The 18,224-nt window shown below is 48.4% G+C and overlaps 1 protein-coding gene across 18 annotated transcripts in view; it reads right to left on the bottom strand.

The window, feature by feature from the left end:
• PTPRS (protein tyrosine phosphatase, receptor type S) overlaps window positions 1-18,224 on the bottom strand; it is a 128,191-nt gene that overhangs the window by 2,512 nt on the left and 107,455 nt on the right. For 10 of the 18 annotated variants that reach the window (XM_021378966.1, XM_021378964.1, XM_021378968.1 and 7 more), the window contains 12 exons: window positions 15,896-15,943; window positions 11,922-12,019; window positions 9,423-9,546; window positions 6,663-6,838; window positions 5,989-6,108; window positions 5,713-5,867; window positions 3,742-4,027; window positions 3,122-3,300; window positions 2,732-2,858; window positions 2,526-2,651; window positions 1,277-1,431; window positions 356-491 (listed from right to left, as the gene is read on the bottom strand). In XM_021378966.1, coding sequence (XP_021234641.1) covers window positions 356-491; window positions 1,277-1,431; window positions 2,526-2,651; window positions 2,732-2,858; window positions 3,122-3,300; window positions 3,742-4,027; window positions 5,713-5,867; window positions 5,989-6,108; window positions 6,663-6,838; window positions 9,423-9,546; window positions 11,922-12,019; window positions 15,896-15,943 — 1,730 coding nt within the window. The remainder of the gene's footprint in view (window positions 1-355; window positions 492-1,276; window positions 1,432-2,525; window positions 2,652-2,731; window positions 2,859-3,121; window positions 3,301-3,741; window positions 4,028-5,712; window positions 5,868-5,988; window positions 6,109-6,662; window positions 6,839-9,422; window positions 9,547-11,921; window positions 12,020-15,895; window positions 15,944-18,224) is intronic. The other 8 variants (XM_021378973.1, XM_021378975.1, XM_021378974.1 and 5 more) reach the window with 1 other exon arrangement.

Raw genomic sequence — 18,224 nt, 5'->3', positions numbered from 1 at the left:
TGCGCATCTCATACACATCAGCCATCCTGCCACCAACCCTCCTGTCCCTGCAGCCAAAGGGGGCTGTGGTTAGAAGCAGGTGAGTGCCCCTTACTTCAGAGGCAGGATGAGATGAGAATCAAGGCTGGCAGACTGGGATAAAATCTTCAGGAAACTTAATAAAATAAAGCCTAGTGTTGGCTTTATTTTTACTTAGTACGAGTAAAGCCAGGAGTACAGCCTGGGCTTGCTTACTCTTCAGGTAAGCATTTGCATGTGGTTAGAACGGCAAAAAAGTCTCCTCCACTCAGCTGAGGGATTGCTCTGCAAAGGTCCGCTAAGCTGGGACAGGGAAGGGTTTGCTGTTCCACCTTACCTCTGTTTGCACCATCGCAGGTCGCTGTGTTCGCAGCATCTTCACTGTCTGGAAAATATCTACAACACCCTCATAACGCATTCTTTCCAGGACAATACTCAGTGTGATAAACACTCCAGTTCTGCCCACCCCAGCACTGAAGGAATGAGAGAAAAAAAAAAAACAAAATGGTACATTATGATGTTCAAATTGTTCAAATGCTTTCCTATGTCAGAGAAGGGCTTGGGGGGGGGGGGGGAAGGAACCTTAAAGATCATCTGGTTCCAAGCCCCTGCTGGGGGCAGGGTTGCAAATGCTGAAGTTATTATAGGGTATGGAAAGGTGATAAGGCTATGCCTTATGAACATAAACATGTTAGAACCGGGAAGCCTCAGTCAGTCCTCCAAGAGGACACTGTCAAAGCGTGTGACCCAAACAACTGTTTGGCAGACTGACAGAAATAAACAACAGCAGCAGCAGCAGCTTTGGGTAGCAGTAAACAGCATTCAGTATCAAAATTGTTACTAATATGTAACATTAGGCTTTTTGTATTAAATAATTTTCTTTTGCCCATGGGGAAGAAAGTGTAATTCTTGCTGTCAGCAAACCCAGGCTAGCAGTGTTAGATCTGGGCTAATACTGGAAATAAAAAAAATTCTGCTGGTCAAGTATTGATTAACACTGTGATTCCCCAGTCCTGCAGGGCATCACCATTTCATACCTCTCATCTGGTTAGAAAACCCTTGTGAGCACTGCCCAGCTCTGAAGGGAGTTAGTTAGGCTGGGATAAGTAAATCTCTGGCCACCCCACCAGCAGCATCATCCCAAAAATCTGCCTGCAAAGATTGAATGTGAAAGGAGGGAGAAATCTGCAGCATTTTAGTTCCTTCTGCTCTTTTGCATCCTCAGATGAATTATATGTTTCTGTTCATACATGCCTACCTGCAGTGCACAGAGATGGGGCCATCCTGGCCAAACTGTTCCTTGGTCTTATGTACCTGTCCAATGAAATCAATAAAACCTTCTCCCGATTTTGGCACTCCTTGTTCTGGCCAGTCAGTGAACTGGAACTGACGAACAGTTCGTGACTGACCATCCTGGGGAAGAAAACAGCAATAGGTAAAACAGTCTGTATTTGTGTTATGAAACATAAAAGGCAACCCTCCCCCCATGCGTCCTACACGTTTTGCAGGTAGTTCATTAGGGGACACAAAAAGTCAAACCAACTTTGTGTTGAAATTAATATATAATGATGAAGCTGCTCATCTTGCACTTGACATTTCTGGAGTTGGCTTGTCAGTGCAGATCTATGCTCCTGGCAGGTGTCCTAAAAGCTCCGACCACTGCAAAGACTGCACAGATGGAGTCTTCAGCAAAGGAACATTCAAGGTGAGGTTATGGCCTCTCTATCAATCTTCAGGAAGAGTTGCCATAGTGTCAGAATTACAGCTGACAGGAAGATAAATCTTGTTCTACCACAACTGACAAAGCATCCTCCTTCTCAACCTTGCAAATAGAATTATCAGGTTCTACAATTCTGACAACCTCAAAAGCAGGGGAAGCTGCTTTGAGAGCGAGGGTTACGTTTGCTAAACAAGTCTCAGCAGGCACTGAAGTGTTCCCTCAGAAGAGAAATATGACACTGAATATAAAATTGAGTGAATGTGCCCCTTTGAATGTTGTAACGGTGGCTCCTCTTGAAACCAGGAGAGAAACGTACATTTTCTGTAGGGCAAAGAATATCCTTTGCAAGCCTGTGTTGTTATTAGCTGTTTGAGGAGACAGTATTTTCTGCTTTTATTTCAAATAAGCTGCAAGTGAAAACACAAATGTGGTGAATCTCTGACAGTGACTCACTACTGTGATTAGTGAGCAGAGGATAGAAAACTACATTCACTTTTTAAAGTACAGTTTATCTGTGGTTGGGTGTTGTGTTCCTCATCACAGCTAATCTCTCCTCCACTGACAATAAGCCCAGAAGTGTTTATACCTCAGTCTTACAGGGGCCAGGTTAAACTGCTTTGCTTTCTGTAAGCCACACAGAAACACAGAATTGCTCAGGTTGGAAAAGATCTTCAAGATCAAGTCCAACCTAACCATATATCCTACTGCACGTGTTTGAAGCAATCCAGCTTACCCCTTCCTTGCTGTTACCCTTGCAAGCACAGACTACACATTGTACAGCACTTACCCTGGCATCAGTGACCTTGAATTCTCGTAGGATGTACTGAGGCATGTTGTATTCAGCCATGGGATCTACTACAAAGTACTGGTACCGAGCAGAACGCTCTGCTGGCCAGTACTGATGGCACTTTTCCTGCCAAGGGGAAAGAAATATCTCTGTTAGCCCTAGTGCTGCATGCGTCTCCCTTACTTTCCCCTTTAGAGCACACTCACCCGCCCCATCTCGCGAAGCTTAGTCAACATCACGACAATGGTGGAGTTGTTCTCCCACAGCATCCGCCAGAAATCTTCAGTGGTCTCTGCCAGGGGCCCTTGAGTAGCAATGTATGCCTTCTGTTGTCTGAAACAGAGCATGAACTTAAGTTACGGGTCAAGGTTTGGCCAAAAGCTTTGGAACACATATACAAAGGCTGAACAATAGGAAAACAGAAGTGCTAGGGCAAGCTGTATGCCACTTAGATACGTGACAGGACAGAACAACAGAACACCAGTGGTATGATCCAATCCATCCCTTAGTCCTTCTGCATCCTCAGAACCACATATAGAAACCAGTCTGCTAAGCTCACACCCTGACTGTGATGGGGGCAGCAAGGTGCTGTTTACCTGTAGCCATCGATAAAGCTGGCATTGATGTAGTCTGACCCCTCCACTCCTCGGATGGGCTGAAGGCAGACCCGTGTGGTCTCATATGGCATGATGTTGACAAGACGATTCTTGAATTTGTTGCATGGGAGGTTGGCACTGATGAACCTGGAGGTGTGGGCTTTGGAGTTGGCGAGGCGCTGAAGACAAAAGCAGAGTCACAACCATTTGCTCAACTCCTGACTGCCCCTCATTTGCCTGGGCCCCATGGCAACCTGCTTACCTTGTCCTCCGCATTCCACCATCTAGTTCCACCTTGAATGCCCTCCATTTCTGGAGGACGGAATGTGACACCTTCCCCTCAGAAAAACATTTAAAAACCCAATCTAAGGAGGGAGTAAATTCAGTGTGGGTTCCAAACGACTAGACAAGCCTCCCTCAGGAACAGCTCAGTTTCCCTGGGAATTGCAGTGGCAGAAGTCAGAAGAGTAATTACTTCTCAAACATGGAACCAAGAAGTTCCTGTCAACCTTGTAAGAGTTCCCTGACTGCTGCATGAGCGCCAAGCGGAAGAAAGCTCTCATGAGGAATGCACAGCTTTCCCCAGTCACTACTGCCCTCATTCAAGCACCTGACTTTACCTTAAACTCCAGCTCCATGCCTGTCACGTGCTCTCCAACTTCAATCTGTGCCAGCTTCTGGATATACGTGTAGAGATTCCTAGCTGGGACTTCTGTGTTGCCGCATGCAACGGCCTCAAGCAAGGCATCGTGTATAAAGCTGTACTGGTCTTCTGTCTGTACCATGTAGTTCCGCTGTGACCTCATGAGGGTGACGTGCCCATAAATGTCCACTGTCTTCTCATGTTTTATCCTCTCTAGCATGGCATCAATCACAATGAAGCAGCCGGTCCGTCCAACCCCCGCGCTGAAAGTAAAAGGGAGAAAACTGAGCGATGGACAATTCTCCCACTGACGAGAGAGATTCCAAAAAGAGACCCATGAGTGAGTAGTCTTCCTCTGATACAAACCACAGTAATCGTGGGGAAGAAATGGACACAGCGCAGACAGTGCACAACACACACTCAGCGAATGCGAAGGAACTGAAGCCTTGTGAACACAGCTATTGAAGAACTGAGGCAAAGGAATTCTTAGCAAACCAGAACATACATAAATGTTTTTGTCCATCTGTTCTGTGGATTCTTTTGTGTTAAGGGAACCTGCCTAATCAAACCAGCTGTGCTGGTTCCAACTCATTCCAATGTATTGCTTTTAGTTAAAAAAAACCCAAACAACAAACTGTGCTATAGGATTTGGGCCAGTGCAGGATAGTAATGACACTGAAGTTACTGCCGCTCCAAGTCTGTGCAAGTACAGTGCTGAACTGGGGCTGTAAAGCTGCACCTTATTTCCTCTCCATGCCAACCTGCCTCGCTTCTAATGTCTCTTCATCTGTGACAGTCTCATGACGAGAGCTCTCCTGGCAGACACAACTATGACAATGCTAGGAAGGGGGCTTGAACAAAGGGCTAGCACAATCTAAGGGCTTAAAAAGCATATTTAAAGACACAAATCTTTCAGCAGCTGAGAAACAGCTGATGTTGTAATGAGTAACATGCGTCACCTCTTCTAAATGTTTTTGTGCACTGAAGTAACATCAAACTTGCATGTAATGGCATTTGGGAATCAGCAGAGCTCCGCAGGTCCACGCACTTCCACAGCTAATAAAGGGTTTTCTTTTACTGTTCTGGTGCACTCCTTTTTTCCACAAAGCCCCCTTGATCTCCATTAATTAGACTGCCTAACACCTGAACCAAGCAGGTGACAGGAGCTCTGGCAAGAATTTAGCAGCTGATCTGGGAGCTGGTTCCTGCACACTGGGAGCTGACAGCTCTCTATTCATTTTCTGAGAGGTGCATGATAATTGCCATCCGCAAGGTTAGTGATAAGTTGCCCACTTACAAGGACTGTTTAAATAGCGTTCTCTAGGAGAGGCAGGATTAGCTTTGCTAGCAGTCTGTACAATTCAGATGCCTTTCCTCAGTGCTGAGTAACCTACAGGCTCCTCTGCAACCTCCCAAGGAATACAGGGATTTATCTAAGTTGAGGCTGCAAGTGTTACTCTTTGGCTTGTAAATTGAATTAGGGAATGCTACCTACCCAGGGGGGCCATCAGTTTGTCATTATCAGAATGGCTGCAGCACTCAAGAAAAAAAGAAAAGGTCTTTCAGTCACTGTCAGCCATCCCTCTGGCAGCTCAGGCACCTCTGCCTCCCAACTGCCAGTTCAGCAATGCCGAGCAGCTTCCGAGGTCGCACTTGAGCTTCCTCATTCCCTGCTGTAACAAGGAACAACCCCTACACACAAAAGCAGATGCCAGTACAGCACAGGGTGCTCCTGTTACTAACAAGATCTGAGCGATACGTTGAAAATTCTGCACTGCGTGAAAACCCCAAGTATTGTTGTCAGATGCTGGCTGGGAGTTCGCTTTACAGGACAGCTCTCACCTGCTGGGTACTGTACACATCTCCCAGGCGCAAATCAACGTCATACTGAAATTTTGCTTCCCTTTCAGAGAGCCCCATGCAAGAGTTAGGTGTGGGAAATCAGTACCTGCAATGCACCACAATTGGACCAGCATCAGGGGGGTTGCAGGTTTTCACTCGTCTCAGAAAAGCCAGGAATGGGGTGGGGTACTCAGGTACACCGTGGTCTGGCCATGCTGTGAACTGGAACTGGCGGACCTCCCGCTTCTCACTAGAACCGTTCTGCAAAGACAAAAGCCCACCAAGAGTCACGTGCAGTAGCAGCACAATGCTGTATCTTGTCTGGGTAAGGAGGAGAATGTGCCCGTGTCTTGGAAAGAAACGGGAGCAGAAGAAAGCTCACCTTATGAAGGGAGAATGTTCTAACGCAGAATGTGGCCAATTCAATGGTATCGAGTAACGTCACTTGAATCATCCCGTAGGTGTCTGTACCTCGACCTGGCCAGTACTGGTCACACTTTATCTGCAAGACAGAAGGCACTGCTGACTGCTGGAACAGAGCAGCTTGCTCCAAAGGTGCCTAATGCCACAGGTGAAGCTGGCAAAGTCACAGACAGGAGGGAAGGTGCAAGAAAAATCTCCTTCTAGAGTACCACAACAGGGAGACACGTGGCATGAAAAGTTCCTCCTGACTAAGCAGAGGAGTTTGACACACCACGTCAATCATGTGGACAGTGGACTGGAATGATCCTGAAGATTGGAGCGAACTTACCGGGGCTCATTAAACAAGAGAAGTGAATGTGAAATGTGCCTCAAGATTAACTCCAAGGCAGACCTACAAAGTGATGGGACTGAGTCTCCCCTTCTCTTGAAGCTGCAAAAGCTACAGCCTTCCAGGGTGAGTCTTTTTATTTTCAAGGAGTGAACCACTGAACTTTGAGTGTGCTGGCAAAGAAGGTAGAGATCCCCCACTGACATCAATGTGGGCTGCAGATCAAAGAGACTTACCCTTCCCCAGCCCAACCGTCCAGCCCCCTGGCATTATGACTAACCAGTCATCCCTCTCGTGCATCTTACCCGTGATTTCTCCTCCAGCTTAGTCATCATAACAATAGTAGCTGAGCGCTGCTCCCACACCATCCTCCAAAAGTCCCCAAATGTCTCTGGCAGAGGTCCCTGGGTGGCAATGTAGGCATTCTGCTTCCGGTAGCCATCGATGTAGTTGGCATTGATGTAATCACTGCCCACAATTCCTGTATTAAATAATCAAAAGCAAGTCAGTGGACTGTGCAGGACAGGGCTGAAAGCACAAGGTGGTCTTCGCAGGTATATCGTCTGAGAGAATTCCCTTGCAAAAACACCAGAGCCTTCATGGCTGCTAGGTGGGGGTCACTGCTTGGATGGTCTCTGCAAGTTCTTCCCAGCTGGAGTAAGAGATCTGCATTACTTGAAGACAAAACTTCTAGCAGAAGTTGTTAAGGAGACCAAATATCAAACCTCAAAACCATTTTCTTCTTATTGGTGTTGCTAACAGGAGCAAAAGCACTGGCTTAAGGCTCTTGTTGCACTGGTCTCAAAGAGGACAAAAGAAGTTCTTGTTCCAGAATGCCCAGAGTCAGGTTAGCAAACGCAGCTGGCTGATGCACTGTGCAGTCCATAGTCTATTTCCAGCTACAGCTGGACAAAGTAAGGAATAAAACCAGGCTGGATTCAGCCAGTAAAGGCTTTGAAATTACAGGCTTTGACTTGCTTTAAATTGCCCACTGTCATTTTTATTTTTTCTATTTGCGTGAGTTACAGGCTATTGAGTTACAGCTGCCTGCTTGCATCCTTGTTCGAGGGCTTTGCTATGAGTGGCAGAAGGTACTGCCAGAGTGAAGAGGGTGATTGGGATGTGGCAGGAGAAAGCTGCTCTGAAGTTAAAATGGACACTGGCACACACTCAGGTTCAGCTATAGAGAGCCTCCAAGACTGGCACAGACAATTTGGACTGTTTGGAAAATTGGGCCATTCCTAATTACAGCCGAGCAGTTGGCCGGGCTGGCAGGGTTCTGCTAACCTAAGATTAACTCAGCACAGAACACTTAACTCGTGTCCCGAGGGGGAGCTCAGGGTGGGGAGCTGTACCAATATGAAATTGGGTTGCTAGTCCTCATCCTGCTGTAGCAATAGGCGCTGCTTCTTCTATTGGCTAGGTATGATCCATGCTGAATTGCCTGCCAGTCCTCAAGGGTACTCGGTAATTTCAGCTGCTGGTGAAAATGGCTTTTGATTAAATTTCTGGAGGGTTCCCCTCCTCCATTACTTCCCAATCTGAAATTTCAGAGGGGAAGGCGGCTGTGCAGCGGCAGCAGGAACACGATCAAGGTTGAGCTTCTGGAATTAATCTCCTCTCCAGCCCCCTTGGGTCCACTCTGTAATTTAAAATGGTGGCCATGAGCTCCTGCAATGTTTTGCTGCATGACAGGGCCCAGTTACAGAGAAGTCACTGAATTAAAGCCACTACTTCTTCGACCAAACAGACGGTGACAGTCTGCAGCCCTGACAAATCCAGATTTAAAACAAAGAGAAAGCAACAACTAATTCCTCCAACCCTTTTCATCTTCCAGTGCTCAGTATAAGATACAGCCAAGACAAGTCAGAGCCTCTCAGGTATTTGGACATTAACCCTCTGGACACACGCTGCCGTTGGTCCCTGTGATGCCTGCAGCCACCCCCACTCTCTGCTTTCCTGAGGGCAGAGCCCATCCCAGTGTCCTTCAGTTCTACACTCGCGCTCTTCTATTCAGTGACAAGGCAACTTTTAAAAGACTTGGCTTGCCTTGGCTCATGTAGTATTAATCTCAGAAGAAGAAAACAAGCTAGAACACAGCCAGCTCCACAATGAGAAACATTTAACATCCTGTGATGGCAGACAAGAGCAATCCAGACCGGTGCATTTTTTGGCAAATCATGATCTTTTGTGACCTCAGAACCAGCTGTGTCCCTCAGAGTTACTTGGCAGAGGGAGATTATTCCTGCAATTCCCTTGCCATGAGGGCTTCTGAATGAACCTTCCCATTCACCATGGGGCTGTTTGCACATCCCATGTCCTCTACATTCAGATGCTCAGCTCTTGGCAGTGCAGAGTGGCTGCACACAGCACATCCATCTGCATAGCCACACACGTCCATGAGATGATGAAAGGTGAATATTAGCAGCAGCAACCAAAGCAGATTCCCTGTTAAACCCCATCTCCTCTCCACCAAAAGCTCCTCTTATCATAGTGTGCATTTGGTCAAGAATGAAATTTCATGTATATTTTCTAACTATACCATCACTTACATAAGATACGGAAAACAACTGATGGCCAACCAGGCTTACACCACATCGTCCTTATTTCCAGCCCTCTGAGGGACAGCACTGCAGCAGGAGCTGCGTATCACATAAGCTCTACATTTGTATAACTCAGCAGCCACATCTTTGCTGTGTTGCTGACACACACATCTGTGCAATTAGCCCTGTGCCTACTTCTCATTCATCTGCTGTACAGATGCATTCCACATCCACCGCCACCCACTGCCCTGTTCCTGCTCTCTCTGAAGCACTATGTAGTCTGAATTCTTCCTGTTAGTCAGAAGCGTATCACAAGGATCTCTAAGTAAAGCAAAGGCAGTTTCTTGATAAACCAGCCTGTGAAATGAGAGATTGCAGCTACAGGGAATATGCCAGTATCAGAATGTAACAAACGCGCGGTTGACACATGCACCTCTCGCTTGCTAAACTCCTGGGGAGGTGCTGAGAGCGTGGAACAACCAGCCTGGTGACACTGCGGAGGAGCAGAGGCCGCTCCCGTACCTTCGATCGGCAGCAGGATGACGCGCGAGTGGTCGTAGGCAATCACGTTGGCGTAGCGGTTTTTGGGCTTGTTCACTTCCAGGTTGGAGTGCTCCCAGGTGAACTGCTGGCCAGGGTCAATGGACTGCAGGAGTCGGGAAGGAAAACACAGGAGTGAAAGGGGAGAAAAGGAACAAATCAAGCTCCGAGTACCTTGCTCCAGGTGGGACAGATTGTGGCTCTGCAGATCTAGCTGAGGAATGCAGCATTCACCATTTTCTTCCCTCCAGAGCAGAGCTTTGCTGTGGAAAAGCCCAGCACACTCCGTCCCACGTCCCACTGACCCCAGCACGCAGAGCAGCGCCAGAGGGAATTCCTTCCCTGGCACGATGCAGCAGTGGCAAAAGCATCGGTACAGTTTCAGGCTGCAAAACAGACGCCTTGAATCATGCTCATGTTCAGAGTGGTGGCTGCGCCGCATTAGTTACAGCCCTGAGCTACTGCTGCTGATAAACGGTGGGCAACTGGGAGAGAACAACAGGGACAATCACAGCAGGATGTATTTATGAAATGATGAAGAAGCTAAATCTGCGTGTGGTTAAACTAAACAGCCATTAACGGGGCATAAATATACCACTGTCTTAATACCTGGAGGTTTATAACCATGTATGCAAGTAGGATGTGAACCACTGGGGATAAAAACAGCAGCAAAGAGTGGCTGCTCCATGAGAGGGCTCAGTGCGAGGTCCCTCAGGTGCAAAGGGGTTGAAAGCACCATGAGAGCAGCCGAGAGAGAGCACTGCCCCAGACAGGCAGGGGTAGGAGCTGGGCCTAAGGGCCTGTCCCAGCATGATGATTTCTAGAAGGGATAAAGGAGTAAACAATGAAATGTGATGGAGAGAAAAATCCTCTGCCTGTCCGAGTGATTTATGCCAGGTTTAGGTTTTTTTTTTTAAAGGTCCAGCTGTTCCAGATATGGAAATTAGGTTAATTACGTTTACCTCTAAATCCTCAGCCAGAGAATTAAATAAAACAAGGGCTTAATTCCTTCATCATTTTGCAGAGCCCTAGGGGTTTGCCTCAACTGGAGGCTTGGCAGGAGCAGGCTGAGCTCTGCTCCCAGCAATTCATTCTCCCTCTCCCTGCCTGCGCAGGGCCCGCACACACCACCTGCACCATCCTGCTCCCGACCCTTCAAGCTCAAAGAGCTTGGCCTTCACTGTGCCAAACCCTGAGCTCAGCTCCAGCAGCCACAGCAACGGCATGGTACAAAGCCACCCGACAACAGCGTCCCTTGCACAGAGCACTTCCAACTAATGGGTGTTTATACTGTTGTAATGTGTCTGTTTGCTTTCTATCCTTCTAATCTCGCCTCACATTCATTTCATTAGCAATGTTTGTTTAGCTCTGGCTCTACCACTAGAGGAGGTTGTGCTGGAACAAAGCCAGGGCACTTGGGATACTGCAGGATGCAAATTAGTCTTTGAAATCTGGATGGAGCCCATTAACGGGCTGCTCCCCCTGCATGGGGTGAAAGACCCCAGCTGAGCTCCTGCACTGCACAGCCGCTCCTGGGTGCAGAGCTGTGATTGCGGGGCTGCTTTGCCTGTGCTGCTGTTTGCAAGGCAGACAGGGCAGAAACATCCCGGAGAAACATCCCAGGACCTTTGTTCAGAACATGTCCCTTTGCTTCCTGCCTGCAAACAGAACCAGGCAGTCTAGACTTGTTATTAGCCTAAAAATAGCGAGGCATTTTGTCTCTGAACAACAACAGAAACCAGTCACACGTTCTATCTACAATGAAAGCAGCTTGCACAGCGCTCACCCAGCAGCACTGGGCACTCGCATTGGGATTAAGCAGTGCTGATGCAGCCATGGCACTGCCAGGAGATGGGATCACAGAGCTTGGCTCATCTCCCTGGTGACCAGGGAGCCATGCTCTGTAGCAGCAGTGGTACCATGGAGGCTGTGATGCTCTTCCTCCCCCCTCAGTCTGCCTCAGCACAGTCACTTGAGATGCACGTCTGGCAGCCACAGCTCTGCTCAGCTGCAGGAGCCCATTTGAGTATCCAAACATTAGCAGCAAGGAGAAAAAAGAGCTCACTGTCTTCATTGGCCGCCGACCATGTCAGCTGTGGAGGACCCACTGCTTGTCTCCCTAGCTTCTAGAGCCAGGTATATCATCCCTTGGCTTCATCCTCTGCACATCCAGCAACAAGACAAAGCTATTCTCAAGGACAATGTCCCATCCCACCTGTCTAAAACTCCCAGAAGTACATCCCCCTGCACAAAGGGGCAAGATGCCCCCTCTATGTAAAAGGAAAGTCTCGTGGATCAAAAGTCTTCTACCATCTGGAACTGAACCTAGGAAGCACTTCATGTTAAATACATAAACAGCCTTTCTATTTCAAGTGACCAGATCCTTAAAATGAAGCTGTGTTTGTTTGGATGAGGGCCTCTCTGAATTGCCTGATTTCCTGGCTCTGCAAACCCATGCACAGCACTCACTCTTGCTCATACCTCATACTCTTGGGATAATTTCAGGTTATCATTAGCTTTGAGATGCTCTGTGTGTTCAGCCAGCTCGGAAACAGGGATTGGTGGGTGGCTGAGCATACCTAAAAGACAAGACAGCAGGAAAAGAATCTCATTTAATAATAACTAAAATTCACAACTGTCACACATTTTATAAGAAAGAAAAAACAAGAAAAGAAAATAAATTACAATGTAAGATCTGCAATGAAAGTAGGGAGGTTAGAAGAGAAGAATTCAGGGCTCGAAATTGTGTCCTTGGAAGTAAAAAAATAAAAATAAAAACCACGGAAATAATTAAAAAAAAACAACAGTAAAATGAGTGTTTCCACAATGGCCCCATTTTCAATGTGTAAATCAGAGCAAAACAAAAAGTAAAATCTGAAGAGCAGATGCGTTAGTGATTCCAATAGTGGACTTAAAATGAGCAAACGCTGCCAGAGGAACCTACGCAGCAAATGGTACAGCACCCGCCATGATCGTAAACAAACTCCAACACAAAAGAAGGGAAGGGGCACGGATCCAGCCAACTGCGGCCATGTGGGGCAGGGAAGGGGATGCAGATGGGGGAAGCAAGGGAGGCTTTTCAGGAATTGTCTGTAGCACAACACTGGCTCTGTGGGCTTCTCAGTGAGCTCGTGGATGTGGTGGTCTTAACCTTCACTGCTGCAAGAACGTAGCCAGGTATGGAAATGCTGAGTTTGGCTCCTCTTCCTGCTCATGCACTGCAGAGGACCTTCCAGAGGTCTATCTGAAGGGTCAGCTACAGCAGCCCCACTGGCAAATTCTGCTGGGAGTTTGCTACCTTCTGTGGCAGAGACGCAGAAGATCCTTGTGCCCCTCCTTAGTCTGGGGAATGGGAAACAATTCACTGGGGAGACCGACGCTTCACAACCCCAGTTCACCAGCTTCCCTGGCAATAGCAGCTGTGCTTGTACTGAGAGCCAGAGAACAGAGCTGGTGTCCCTCAAAACCTCCTGGCAGTAAGGGCCACACTGCAGCGGGCTGAAGGTGCCCAGCCATGGATGGGGCTGAGCAGGAAAGGCAGAGCTGTGTGTGTGTCTACGGTGCTCCCAGAAGGGCAGCTGGAGTTCTGGAAGGAGCAGGGACCCTTCTCATCCTATGATCTTGAATAACTACATTACAAATCAGGTTGGAAAAGCCCTCCATGCTTTGCTCATCTGCATTGGATCATGTTTTTTCCAAAGCCTTCCTGTGCTGCCTGCCGGCTGATCCCGCTATAAATGACAGCGGACAGCAAGGGCAGCAGCGCACAGACAAGCCTTGGGCAGTGCCCCTGTGGGAAGGAGTGGAGAAAAGATGGAAGCCAGGGAGAATTTCGAGCCCCGTGGGTGTTGGGTGTGTGACAAAGCAGCGGCAGTGGCAGCAGCATGGTCAGATACTTCAAAATCTCAGCACAGAGATGGCAAAGCAAGCATGACATCCTCAGTTTTACAGTTATCCCTGGAGGGACGCTGCCTCCCCCAGGCCTGAGGACAGGACACATCTGCCAGAGTGGGCATCACAGCCACCATGCCAGTGTTCTTTTCTAAGCTATCTAGACGTCTCTTTTCAGCACAAGGAAGTTTACCTGAAAATTGAAGGGGTGTGTGTGTGTGGGGGGGCAGGAACAGACCAAAAACCCACAAGAGTAACTCCCAAGGCTGTGATGGCTCCATGCTATTCCACTGGCTAGTGGGCAGAATGCACCTCCAACTCACAGAGGATGGGTTCCCAGCTCCTCCTGCCCCTTTCACCCAAAGGATTCCCCCTTTGCTTCCCACTAGAGCTGCCAACTGCTCCGCACTGGGTGCAGACTGGGGGCATTCAGAGGAATCCTAGAATGGCTAGGTTGGGAGGGACCTTGAAGATCATCCAGTTCCAACCCCTGCACGTTTTGCCCAGTTCCTGTCCTTCTGCCTCTGAATGGAGGGGCTGAAGAGGACAGCAAACACACCTGGAGCTGCAGCATTACAGCAAAGCTGAGCCCTGCTCAGAACAACTCATGGCAACTCAACCACCGTCTCGGATCTCCCACCTGGGCTGGCCCCAATGCCAGCCTTCAACTGCTGACAAACCCAGTGGTTGTTTGCTGAGGTGTGGTTAGAAACACAGTGGTGTGGATGAAATCCCAAACAATGAACACTTACATTAAAAAAATAAAATAAATGAACAACCAGAAAGCCTGGTAGAAACAAGCAAGCAAGAAAAAAATCCATCAGATGCTCTTTGGCTCTGAAATCACAGAGCTGTAAGCATCATTCCCTCCGAGCACAGGGGCTGCATGGGAAAGGCCCACTGCACCCATCTGCAAAGAGAAGTCATGTCCCTTCCAAAGGCACTGCACAAGTTTCCTTAAAAAAAACCATCATGACATATGGTCAGTGTGCCCAGCGCCTAAAAACCAGCGCTGTCTCTTTGCCGGGGACCACCCTGTGCCCACCTCCCACCACTGCAACAGCTCTGGCTCAGAGCACGTGGGAGCTTGTCTCATTTTGCTGCTGTTAAAGACAGAAATCTCCTGGTAGGATTGATTTCTGGGGCTCTTATTAATAAAACAAAACTGGAAACTTTTGCAGTGATAAACACTTTCCTGGCCAAAACACCAAGCACACTGGGGTTCCCAAAAAGGCCGAGGAGATGTTTGGTATTAAATGAGCCAGGAGCAGCACTTTCCAGCAGTACCAGCTGGTCTCAGCTGAAGCTCCTTTGCCTGTTTTTATTAATGACTCTCCTTAGCCACAAAGGATGTGGCTCCCAGGTTCCCCTGCTCACTGCCCCTGGCTATGGGGGGCAGCAGAGGGAGCCCTGGTGTGGGCTGAAAGAACATACAAAGCCTTCACGTGTTCCAGTGACGGGGCTGAGCAGGGGTGCAGGTGCACTGAGCCAGTACTGGCAGGAGGATTCAACAGCAAAGAGCGCGGTGTTCGGATTAAGCTATTCAGAGGACTGTCCCAGCTCTCACCTCCCTGACCACCAGCAGCATCCGCAATTCTTCGCATTTGTCAGATAAAACCTCCCATCTATCCATCTATTTCTCTGCCCAGCACCAAAAAAGCCCCCACCACTCAGCAAAGCCAGGATCTTTGCTTCTAATGGGGATGAAGTCTTTCAGAGCCGCTCTCATCTAACATTTCAATCACTTGAATCTCTCTAATCTTATCACAAAAGACTTGATTCTCTGTGCACCAGCCAACTCACCAGAAACGTCACCCTAACATCTGTTCCATGGGCCAGAGCCCATCTCTCCCCGCACAACGACTGCGGCTGGATGGCGCTGCACGAACCCACCGGCTGTGGAGGGCCATGGAGAAGCCTCTGGTCTTTGTGCTGCTGGAACAAGTCACTGCCAAGGAACAGGCACCTGCCACAGATGGGCAATGGCCCCTTCCCATCAACACGGAAAGGTGCCCACGTGGCTCTTTCCAAAGAGAGAAGGGATCATCAGCTGCAGCTCATTTCCTCCTTCCCCACATTATGAAGCAATGATCACAAAACCACAGGCACACACACATACAGGGCTCACATGCTGGTGCACAAAAGATCACTTTCTGTCCAGGAATAAGTACGAGGGACACGTAGCCAAGCTTCAGAAATGGAACATCGTTGACAGCAGGGAGAAAAGGGAGCCCCGAAACACACGTTCTTCTCCTCAGAAAGAGGCAGAAGGATGGACAGTGTCCCACACTGCTGCTGGGGGCTCTATCCTTACGCTGCTGCTACTGCCCACGTCGTGCAAAAGGCCTGATATTTGGTACTGTAAAACTGGAAGCGCTGTTCAGACAAACAGATGGCACAGAAAAGGGATGAGATGGGCAGACACTGAAGGAATACAGAGAATTCAGCAAAAATAAAAAGTAACAGGAACAAAACAGAATCGGAAAGGAAAGCGACAGAAGAAGAAAAAATAATTACAAGGGAAAAAATGAAACCAACAGGAACAAAAACACACAGGAACTAACTTTCAAAGTCAAACTCAGGGTCACTGAGAGGGCTGCTCAGACCAGAATCTGCAGAAAACAGTAAAAAATAAAAATAAATAAAATATACACTTTTTGAAAAATTTCATGCTAAAGTAAAAAAAAAAAAACCAAAACAACATGAATCTAAAGAGGAAAAGAAAGTTATTTTTTGTGCTGATAAGGCAAGGACAGTGTTTTTTTTGTTTGTTTTTTTTTTTTTTTTTAAGATTTCTGCTGCTGTGCTGCCCTTTCCTCTCTCTGAGCTGTTTGTGCCCACTCCCGTTCCCACATCCTCCCTCTGCTGCGCACAGGATAGAGACCTTCAACCTGGAAACCCACTGGAGAAGAGCCCACAGCCACCTGTAAACCACAACAGACTTCATTCAAATGGCTCTAATTCCAACAGCCCCTGCGGAGCCTTCCACCTGAAACCTGCACCACAATCTGCCCATCATCGCCAACACACTGAGATCAGAATTTCCGTTTGTTTCCCTTTTCACCCAACGGCTATCAGTGTGGGAGGCAGGTGACCAGTTCTCCCACATCCTTTCAAACATTCGATGGCCTTACAAACAGCAGCAGAGGAAATCAGGCAGCTCACTCAGGCTGGATAACGTTACAAAGAAGAGTTGGCCGTATCTTTTTAAAGCTGGACAGGAGAAGACCTCGCAGCCTTTTCAAGATCTACAGACTTCTGCCTAGCTGAGTCCTAACAGCAGCCTTGCATGTCTCCGCTGCCTTTTACAAGCCTCTCAGATCAAGAATTCAGAGGTAAGCATGACCTAACCAGCAACAGAAGACAGACCCATTCATCTGTTGAGCACATTAACTGAAGCTAGGAAGTGCCTCTTCCTCAGCTGACTGCAGCCCTGTGAGGACAGGGAGAAATACTCGGTAAGGCAAACACATGAAGCAGCACTCCCATCTGCCTCTTAGCATCCAGGCTAAGCTGGATCTTTTATCTTTGCACTTATCTCAGCATCAGTTGCAAATGGCAGAGTGCAGCTCTCTCCTGAGGGAGCACCCACAAGCCAACCTCTTGTCTGCACCCAGCATAAACCACAGAGCCCAGACAAACGCAAACTGCTGCCGAGCTGCAGCTGGAGACTCTTAAAAGAAGCAGCTTATACAAACGGCAGCTGGGACAGCAGGATTCTGAAGTTTTCCAAGTTCTCCTGCTGCAGATCTCAAAACCTTCAGACTCTCCTGCAAGAGCACCACTGAGTAAGAGCTGATTTAGGGGCCCAGCTGCAGTTGAACTGCTCTCCATTCAGTCCCTGCACGCTGGATTAAACCTGCTTCCATCCCTTAGCTGAGACTTAATCTTTCCTAAACTTCGATAGATACCAACATGCTGTTCCTAACTTTTCAATATAAACCCCTCAGTTCAGTGCTGTCTTTGTGGCTCCCTGAGGACACCTGCAATCTGGATACCTACTGGCTTTTCAGCTTTGCCCTAAGAAAACTAAAACAACGCTGAGGACAGGACTGGGATGGGGAAACAGGAGCTGCAGAAACATTACTAACAAGCACAAAACAGTAAAACAATACAAACAAACTGAAAACAACAGCCAGCCCCCCCAAAAGCACAACAATTCCCTTTCCAAATCCTCAAGCACCAGAAGCAGAGGTGCTGCAGCAGCGCAGGCACTGCTCAGCATTGCCATGTGTCTGTGTACGAGGACATGCCCGTGCTGGGCTGTGTCAGTGGCAGATTGCAGAAGTGCCATGCAGGCAGCTTAGACATGCATGTGCATGGGGACATGGGTGCACACAAAGGAGGGCGCACTGGCCTCCCTGCTGGGACATAGTGCAGTTACAAGCCAGCTCAGCAGCTGTATACTAAATGAGGAGACGCTGCCTCTCCTGCATGAAGCAACCGGCTGCCTTTCTCTATCCTCACAACCCACAGGGCAGACCTGGCTCCTAACGGGACCTTTTTGGTGTGTATGGAGGAAGCTCCAGTTACAGATGTGGCTGAAGCACATGGCCCTGCCATGCTTCATCTCTCCCAGCCCAGGGTTTCCCAGCATAAGGCTGCATGGCAGTGCCGGTGGGCAGGCAAGCTTGGCATAGCCACGATACTTGCAGCTGTGCACTTGGCCCAGAATGCACCAATTTCTTTAGCTAGGCAGCCAGGAAAGCTCTTCTTCCTGCCTTGCAATCGCTGGGTAGAGTCTGCAAGGCCCTCACGGTTTCACAGAAAAGGTTTCTTTCAGCAGTCTCGCTTAGCACAGGCAAGTCTTGAGGCTCCCTGGCTGCATGCTAGGTTAGCACTAGGTCTCAAAGGCAGCACCACAGCAGCGTGGCAGGAAGGGGCTGGGGAAAG

The sequence above is a fragment of the Numida meleagris genome, chromosome 27 (assembly GCF_002078875.1).
Source record: "Numida meleagris isolate 19003 breed g44 Domestic line chromosome 27, NumMel1.0, whole genome shotgun sequence".
NCBI classification, from domain to species: domain Eukaryota; kingdom Metazoa; phylum Chordata; class Aves; order Galliformes; family Numididae; genus Numida; species Numida meleagris.
The sequence above is the reverse complement of the archived record's forward strand: the minus strand, read 5'-3'. Positions and strand labels throughout refer to the sequence as shown.